General features: G+C 34.3%; 1 protein-coding gene across 1 annotated transcript; it reads right to left on the bottom strand.

The window, feature by feature from the left end:
• Positions 1-258: 258 nt before the first annotated feature.
• LOC107471254 (transcription factor MYB16) lies at positions 259-3,734 on the bottom strand. Its single transcript, XM_016090706.3, has 3 exons — positions 3,416-3,734; positions 2,991-3,120; positions 259-1,458 (listed from the first exon to the last, which is right to left on the bottom strand). The coding sequence occupies exons 1-3, from the start codon at positions 3,546-3,548 to the stop codon at positions 534-536; spliced, it is 1,188 nt and encodes a 395-aa protein (XP_015946192.1). The 5' UTR covers positions 3,549-3,734; the 3' UTR covers positions 259-533.
• Between the last annotated feature and the right edge of the window lie 5,780 nt (positions 3,735-9,514).

The raw sequence follows: 9,514 nt of genomic DNA, 5'->3' as shown, positions 1-9,514 counted from the left end.
AATATTTCCTTTATTGGATATTTTTTTTGTACAATTTGTACACCAGAATTTACTTGGGGTAAAAAAGATTAAAGACACACACTATCTCTATTATCCTTATACTAACACTTTATCAGTTTGGTTTAAAGAAACTTATTATATTCTCAGAATTAAAATCCAGACCTTAGAAAGCATCTGTATCCCACATTATCTATTAAAAAAGAAAAAAGAAAAACATTAAGATATGTATACTAATTTGATCCAGGAAAATGTCTCTGTTAATAATTAATTAAGCATCAGCAAATTAAGCGTCAATTTTTTTTTCTTTTGATTAGGCTTTTTTCTAAGGAATATTATTATTTATGCTATAAGACTATTATTAGTCACACTCCAAAACATAGTAACTCACTATAAAATCATGATCATGGTTTTAAATTGCAGTCACAGTTAGACCACATGAAAATTAAATTACAATGAGCATTATGTTGTAATAGCAATTAACCGCGATTTAAAACCATGATTAGATTATTATTATTATTTATTAATATTTATTATTAGAACATTGGGGAATCAGAAGGAGAAGAGTTTACTAAGTTAAGAATGCTGTTCCAGTAGTTCTTGTTATCTTCATAGAAATCACTACCATTGCCGTCACCGTCGCCGTCGCCGCTACCACCACTAGCTCCGTCTCCACCACCTTCTTCAGACAAACTCCGATCATCAGATTGTGCTGCTGCATTGAGAAGAAGATTCGTGAAGCCTTCTTCACCAACCATGGGATCATCATCATCATCGTCGACGTGACCATCCCCAACAATAACATCGTGATGTTGATGCGAAGAACCCCATGACGTTCCTTCCATGGCGGACATTGTTAACTCATGAAGACTATCATACACTTTACCCTCTTCTTTCACGTTATTACCATTATGCCCTTCAATTATTCCTCCGCCACCACCACCAGCCATGATTGTTAATGGCGGTGGTGCATTGTTCTCAGAGAAAGACAAAGTAGAAGTAGGTGACTCAAGGTCTCCAATTCCACCACCACCACTGTTGTTGTTGTTGTTGTTTCCTTCATTGGATTTCAACCATCCTCCATTGGTCCAAGCTTTCAAGACATCAATGGAAGAAGAAGAAGAACGAGAAGAGGGTATAGTTGGTGGGAGTGCTGCTGATACTACATCTGATGATGGTTTGTTGTTTGATGAGGAAGAAGTTGTGAGGTGTGATCTTAGTTTCGATTCTCTGACTAGTCTCGCCTCGGCTTCGAGGCGAGCGCTCTCCCATTGGGCCATGTGGGAGAGATTAGCGGCGGTCTTGGATTGACCGTCGCTAGAGAGGAGAGTGTCGTTCTTGGGTTTGTGAGTGACGGGATCGATTCCCATCTTTGTTAGCCTCTTCTTTAGATGCGTGTTCCAGTAATTCTTGATTTCATTATCTGTTCTCTTTGGCAAATGTGTTGCTATTGCTGACCACCTAAGCAAACAAGCAATTAGAGAACACAACGTTATTGTTAATAATAATAATAATGTGAAGATTTAGATATATTTAATTTTACGTGAAGTTAATAACTAAAAGTTATTTAATGATTTGATAGATTTGACTAAATTATTATTTAACAGTTTTCAATTATTAATTTCAAATAAAGTTAATTGTACCTCAATTTTTAAATAAAACTAATAATAAATTTAGAATATTAGCTTTTAGTTAATTAATATTAATTAATTTTTATTTTTAAAATGAATAAAATAATTTTAAAAAAATTAGTTCATATTAGCTGAAAAATTTTACTCTTAGCATTGCTCTAATAATTATACATACATACACCAATCCAACAAAACCAATGCAAAACCCTAGAAATAATCCATCATTTACTTATTCTTTTTTTCTTATTTATTTTTAATAAGTTTCATTTTGATATGTCAAATAAAGGTAAGTTTGTATGTGTCAACTAGCTATAAGTGAAATTGATTATTTTTTTTTGTAAATGTTATAGTATATGATTAGATGTATAGTATATAAATGTTAAATAATTTTTTAAAAATACTTGTTAAAAGAGACAAGAATAAAAAATTTAAAATTTTTTATGTATTGAATATATAAAAAATATAAGTACATCTTCTTTTTATATATGATTATTTTTATGATATCTTGAAGGTACTTATTAGCAAGCCATTTTTGTTTTTGTTGATTTTTAAGTATTTGTTCTAGTGGAAAGGAAACTTAAATCATGAAAGAGAGAGAAAATGAGAGGTGCATGCATATTGTGAACCAGCAGTTACAACATGCATTGCCATTATATATATTTTTTGTTGCTTTGAGTGGGAGAAGATCCTTCTTGCAAAATATGATTAAATATTAAATACTAAATATATAACCATAGGTTGAAATAAATAATTAAACTTGGATAGATGTCAGGAAATTTAAAGAAACGGCAGGATTTTTTCAGAAAGCACAAGGAAAATAAAATTATTTAAATGTTGTTGTTGTTGTTGGAGATGGGGTTTGATTTTGAAACAGTTGGATATAAAGAAATTGAGAGGCCATTGCATTTAAGACATTCTGCTGAACACAGCAAGAAGGGCTGAAAAGAAATGAAATTATAGCTTCCCTGTCTCAAAATGAAATACTCATCACACAATTAATATGTTCTGTGTATAGAAATAGGAATAAAATATCAACTTGCATTGCATAATAAATCTTTTCATTTATTTTGTAATAAATTATCTTGAAAAAAATGGAAAAAAAATTAACCAGACCAGGAAATTAATAATTAATATTAATATTAATAATATCTTGGTGGGTTTAATTTTGAGTATTATATTATATTATATATCTCTAATGAGGATGATACCTTTGCACCGAAAAATGAAAAAAAATAAAAATAAAATAAAGAAATAAATAATGAAAGGTACTAAAAACTTGAAGATTGATTAATGATTAAGGAAATTAAATGAGTTTCATAGAAGCATAGAAACATGACTTGATGATAAAGAAATTAGGCAAACCTGTTCCCTAATAGGGCATGAAGTTGAATGATGGTTTGTTCTTCTTGCAAACTAAACTTTCCCCTTTTAATATCAGGTCTAAGATAATTAGTCCATCTAAGCCTGCAGCTCTTACCACATCTCTGAAGCCCTACACACACAAACATAGTTAGATCAACACCATTCACATAGACACAAAAAATACTAGAACCATCAAAATTTATTATTTTTAATCATTATTTAGTTATTAATTTAATTTTTTTAATTTATCAATTCAATAATATATTTTATTTTATATTTTTAAATATTATTGACTAATTAATAACCAAAAAAAAAAATAAATTCTGATGACGCTCTAGTTTTTAAATTATTGCAGTTACAATTTGAGTGAAAGAACTATGAACAAATTCTGTTATGGAGAAGCTAAGATTGATGATGATATATACCAGCTTTAGATGGTAAAGCACGCCAGCTTCCATGGCCATGTTCTTCAATGTAAGCTAAGAGTTTCTGATCCTCTTCAGGAGTCCATGGACCTTTCTTTAAGCCAACTTTGTCGCAGCATGGTGAGCGTCCCATTTGTGATTAACAATAATAATACTACATGCAATACACTACTATAGTAGTTGCTTCAAGACTCTTGTAGTAACTTCACTTTTGTATCTCTTCTTATTTATATATAGATAGATAAAGAAGAAGAAGAACAAGAACAAGAAGTTGAGAGAGAAATTAAAGGGAGAAAAAGGACATGGACTTGTTAATGTAAGAGATGGGCGCAGAGAAGGGAAAGAAAGGTCAGCGCCATATATAAATGGAGTAATAAATAAAGAGTGAAATCACAATTCACAAATCCACCTATTTTTAATCATTTTTTTTATTTTGTACACATTTGTTTTAAATAAAAAATTGACAAATTAAGGTTGTTTGGTTTACATTTTTATTTTTTCTTTCTATTTATTATTTTTTATTTTTATAATTTTATAAAGAAAGAAAAAAGTAAAAATAAAAATAGAAAATAAAATTTTATTATTATTATTTCCTCATAAAATTCCTATCAGACAAAACATTGAAAATAACAATAAAAATATAAACACAAACTAAACGCATTCTATAGTGTTTGATTATTTTAAAAAATATTTTGGAGAATATAGAAAATTAGTACAAAATAATTTAAAATTATTTTAATTTATATTTCTTAATTATTGCCATAAATTAGTCTTTAATTTTTCTTAAAAGTAACATATTTTAGAGATTAAATTGTTTGAGATTTTAAAAGATAAATGACTAATTTATCTAATATTAAAAAATCAATAACCAATTTATCAATTCTCTTTTTGCTAAAAGCTAATTGTTCAAAAAAAATTATTAACTACCAATTTGAATATCACTCCATATTTACAAGTTAAAAATGTTAAAATAAATATAATAAGTAATAAAAATGAGAGCCTTTCATTTTTTTTATAAGTAAAACTATATATTGAAAATATATATTACTCTCCTAATTAAGGGGGAAAAGAGCGGGTAGACGCACAAAACTATTTAACTTTTTCTTTTAAGAAGTGTATCTTTTGAAGTTTTAATTTATATTCTTATTTTAATAATAAAGGATTGAATTTCTTATCAAGTCATCATTCGTTTCTGCAATTTATTGTTGAGTTTTACATATTCTATCTTTTAACTTTTAATTTCTGTTTTCTTTTTTCATCACTATCTATAAATATGTTCAAAAGATATAAATGTTTTAGACAGTCTTAAACAAAATTATATTATATTTGTACGAATTATCAACTTATACATAATCCATTGTATGTAGATAAGTCTTGGTGATATAAAGAACAAATATCAATATCATTTCTGACAATAAGTAAATAAATTAATTAAAACTTGTTTGAAAGAAACAGTGTGTATTATGCGTGAGGGACTATCATTACAAGAGTGCCCTTCGTTTTCAGCTGAATTTCCGAAGGTATATTCTAATACCCTTTTATTAATTAATTAATTTTCTTTGGCTTCTTGGATAAGTGCAATGCAACATGATATGAAGAAAATTATTATTATTATTATTATTATTAGGATCAAATTATTAATTAATACATGGAAGAGATAAAATTGGAGTGGTTCCATTGTCTTTTCATGTTACTAGGAGGTAGAATTTTAAATCTATCAACAACAATGAGCTACCAAGTTATAGCCATAATTTTTATGTGATACGTCACCATGTATTTATGGCATATAGCTAGGGCCGGTCTTAAATTATTCATCATATATGGGTCCATCCCACTTTTATTTATTTATTTTAATTTTTTCTATTTTATATATGTATCATCAGTATTATATTTATTTTCTGTTTTTGAGCATGAAGAATAAAGAGAATGTACACTAATATAAGGAAAGGTTTCAATTCCAAGTTGGATTTTTTTAGTCTCAGTAATCTCAGCTAGCTGTGATTCAACTTTAATGGTCATTCAAAGTTATCTAACATGTAAATAGCAAGTGTTTTTTTTTATATAGTGGACCTTATTTTCCTTTGTTTTATAATGCTATTTCTCTTCATTGTTATCAAAGAATGAGAATAATACTTTTTATAGCATAAATTAGACTTTTTTTTTCTGATATGGTCGTCATTATCCTGTAATATGATTGTCATCATTGCACGTTATAACTCGGCTTCACAGCCATTATCAACATATGATATAACTCGTCATCTTCCGTTACTATTCGAAACTTATGAGCTATAGCTCGGTGATATCAATATTTCTGTCATAACCGACGTTCCAAACGGAAAAATAAGGTCGGTTATGATATCAATTACTCGAAGATTATTGCCAAGAATGTAACAGACGAGGAACTCATCATATGAAAAGGGAAGTAGAACATTTCTAAATCTCTCAAGTTTTTTCAAAAAGCTAGAATACATATTGACTTAAGCTTCGGAGTGCCTTTGTAGGTACATTTCACCCTCTTCGCATTGCTCGTACCCTTACACAACAACGAATACAAGAAACTAGGATCACAAGAGACGGATGTTCAACCTTGTAGCACATAGCTCGGCCGATTTCAAGGAATTGACGCCGATCTATTTCCCAGGCAAGATCAATTGGCGCCCACCGTGGGGCCGAGGAAATCATATTTTTTCTTTTGGTCCCATTACCTCCACCTACATCCATGGCTGACGTACCGCCTCCTTCACTGTCCGAACTCATGCGAATGGTAGCTGAGCTACAACAAGCCAATCAACGAATGGCCGACGAGAACCAAATAATGGCTGCCCAAATCGCTGAACTAAATCATGCTCGGATTGAGCACAACGATACTCACCGCCAGCAGGCAGAAGATGAGGAACATCAGTCCCAACCCTCTCATGTCTCAGAGATTTCCCGAGCCGAAGAACCCCAACTCAAAGATGGAAAGGAAGAGGCCGACGACCTTGTAGGACCCTTCACAGAAGAAGTAATGAACTTCGAATTGCCAAAGAGGTTCACTCTGCCGCTGACCCTCGCACCTTATGATGGACTCGGAGACCTAAGGAAGTTTCTCAAGAAGTTCCGATCAATAATGATCGTCAATGGTGCATCAGACACAGTTTTATGTCGTTGTTTTCCGAATTATTTAGACGGCCCTGCACTTGATTGGTTGTGTGCTTTGCCTGCAGGTTCCGTTTCGCGGTTTCAACAGCTGGCGAGGTTATTTGAAGAACATTTCGCCGGGTCCGCAATTTACTTGCACGACTCCGATTACTTGAACACTATCAAGCAGGGACTGAACGAAAGCTTGAAGGACTACATGACCCGCTTCACCAAGATCGCAATCAGTATACCTGACCTCTACCCCGAGGTCCATCTACACGCAATCAAAAGCGGACTTCGGCCCAGAAAGTTCCAGGAGACAATCGCAGTAGCCAAGCCGAAGACTCTAGCAGAATTTCGCGAGAAAGCAAAGGGACAAATTGATATCGAGGAGCTCAGACAAGCTCGGAAATCTGACAAGTCACATTTTCGAGAAAACGATAAGAGCTCAAACACTAAGAAAAGTTTTAAACTAACACCTCGATTTGATTCTTATACGCAGTTTAATACTAAAAGAGAAGACATAATCAAATAGATCTTGAATTCAAAACTGATCAAGCCACCAAGAAAAGCCGGTACCTATCAAGATGCAAAGAACGTGGACAAGTCCAAGTACTGCACTTTCCACCAGAAACACGGCCACAATACTGATGACTGTGTGGTCGCCAAAGACCTTTTAGAACGGCTAGCAAGGCAAGGACACCTCGACAAATACATTGGGGGTCACATTCAAAAGCGCGGCCCCAGCTCCACAACAAACGAGCTCTCCGAGCAACAAAACCGAGGAAAGGAGAAGGCATCTTCAAGCCAATACGAAAGACCACGAGGTATAATTAATTGCATTTCAGGAGGATACGCTAGCGGAGGATCCTCGAATTCGGCAAGGAAAAGATCGTTCCGAGCAATATGCTCGGTACACGGACCACAGCAAGATGTAGAAATGACCAATCAACAACCAGAAGTTACTTTCACACACGCCGACTTCAACTCCAGTATACAAATTTTGGACGACCCTGTGGTAGTCACCCTTCAGTTAGGGGATTTGTTGGTAAGGAAAGTACTCTTGGACCCTGGGAGCAGTGCCGACGTTCTGTTCTATTCCACATTACAAAAAATGAAGCTCAGCGACAACATGCTACAGTCAACAGGAGGAGACTTGGTCGGGTTCTCAGGAGAACGAGTTCCAATACTCGGGTCAGTGTGGTTACAAACCACACTGGGTGAGCATCCTCTTTCAAAAACTAATGATATTCAATACTTAGTAGTTGATTGTTTTAGCCCATATAACCTTATTCTTGGCCGACCTTTTTTGAACAAATTCGGCGCCATTGTTTCTACAGTTCATCTGTGTTAAGTTTTCACTGCAGGATGATCAGGTTGTAACAATCCACGGAGATCATAAAGAAGCACGGCAACGTTACAACATCAGCATGAAATTCCAAAATCGCCCCAGGCAACAGGTCAACAATGTCGTCCTCAAGCAAAACGACCACGCCCTGGCCGACCTTGACCCAAGAGCTTATTTCCTCGAACGCCCAAAACCTTCCGACGACCTACAAAAAGTATATTTTAATAATGATCCTAACAAACACATCAGTATAAACCCTAACACTCACCCAAATACTCTAAAACAACATCTTTATCCTCCTCCCACTTCAGCAACTCATACATCGATATTAGATTTCCACGGTCAATATTTTCCACCAAAAACTCTATCAAACATACATTCCTCGGCGATATCACATCTGGGCCGAGTATATTTTGGGGCTCCGAGCACCAAAACAGCGAAAATTTCTCAGCGACATTTTCATCAATAAAAAAGGAAAAATCCTTCTCCAATCCCCTGACTTTAAAATACATCTCCTTAAAGTCTTTAAATGAGGATTTATATAGCTTGAAAATCCCAAAACCTGGAGTACTATTAAAATTTATCCACCCCCCTTTCTACACCCCTTTAGCTTGGAATAAGGAAAAGAATAGCTCAACGGATGGCACCTCCTCAAGGAATTCCATCAGAATTTCAAAGGATCGAAGGAAGGCCCACCCATTGGGATGAAGCTGTGACGAAGCGTAGTTTAACTGCTTCAAAATCTGACACTCAAACTCCGTAAAAGGTAGCCTCACTCACAACTCTTCAAGCACACAACTGTGCATGTAAAAAAATCCAAATCCCCATTCCCGGTGGTACACCCTATCATCAACACTGCATGGTAACAACTCCACTTTAACTCCAGAACCCACCCTCACTATCTTAGTTACATCAACCTCCTTCACCGCCGCCTCATCAGAGAACAGTGACACCCGCGATTTCGCATCCTCCCCTACCCAATCATAGGACCAGTCCACCTTCTCCTTTTTCTCTTTCTCGAACCCCATCAGGCCACAAAACAGAATAAAGACCAAAGAAAGAAAAACGAAGAGGGAGAAAAATGAAAAAACAGATCAGAAACACAAAAGCAAAACCATACCTCTCTTACTCATTCTCCACAAGGAAGCATATAAGCAATCGCCAAAAATAACCAAGAAAAACGCCAAACATCAAAGTTATTAAAGCAAAAAACGTTCCAAATGATAACACCCACTTCCAAAGCCACATTAAACAGTGAACCCAACATTGGGAACCACCAAAAATTTAATAAAACCATTACTTTTTATCTCCCCTAAAAAACTAACGGACACGACTCCACACGTACAAAATAAAAATAAAATACAAAACTATCCTTTTTAATGAAGTATGTTGATCTGGGGACTCACCCATTAATCCACGTAAGCCGAGTTGTAACTCATTAAAAAGTTCAACCTGCTTCATTAAAATTCTCCTCAGGCTAAGCTTGGGGGCTGTGATATGGTCGTCATTATCCTGTAATATGATTATCATCATTGCACGTTATAACTCGGCTCCACAGCCGTTATTAACATATGATATAACTCGTCATCTTCCGTTACTATTCGGAACTTATGAGCCATAGCTCGGCGACA

Source organism: Arachis duranensis, chromosome 10, assembly GCF_000817695.3.
Source record: "Arachis duranensis cultivar V14167 chromosome 10, aradu.V14167.gnm2.J7QH, whole genome shotgun sequence".
NCBI lineage: Eukaryota > Viridiplantae > Streptophyta > Magnoliopsida > Fabales > Fabaceae > Arachis > Arachis duranensis.
This window is presented reverse-complemented; position numbering and strand designations above follow the sequence as displayed.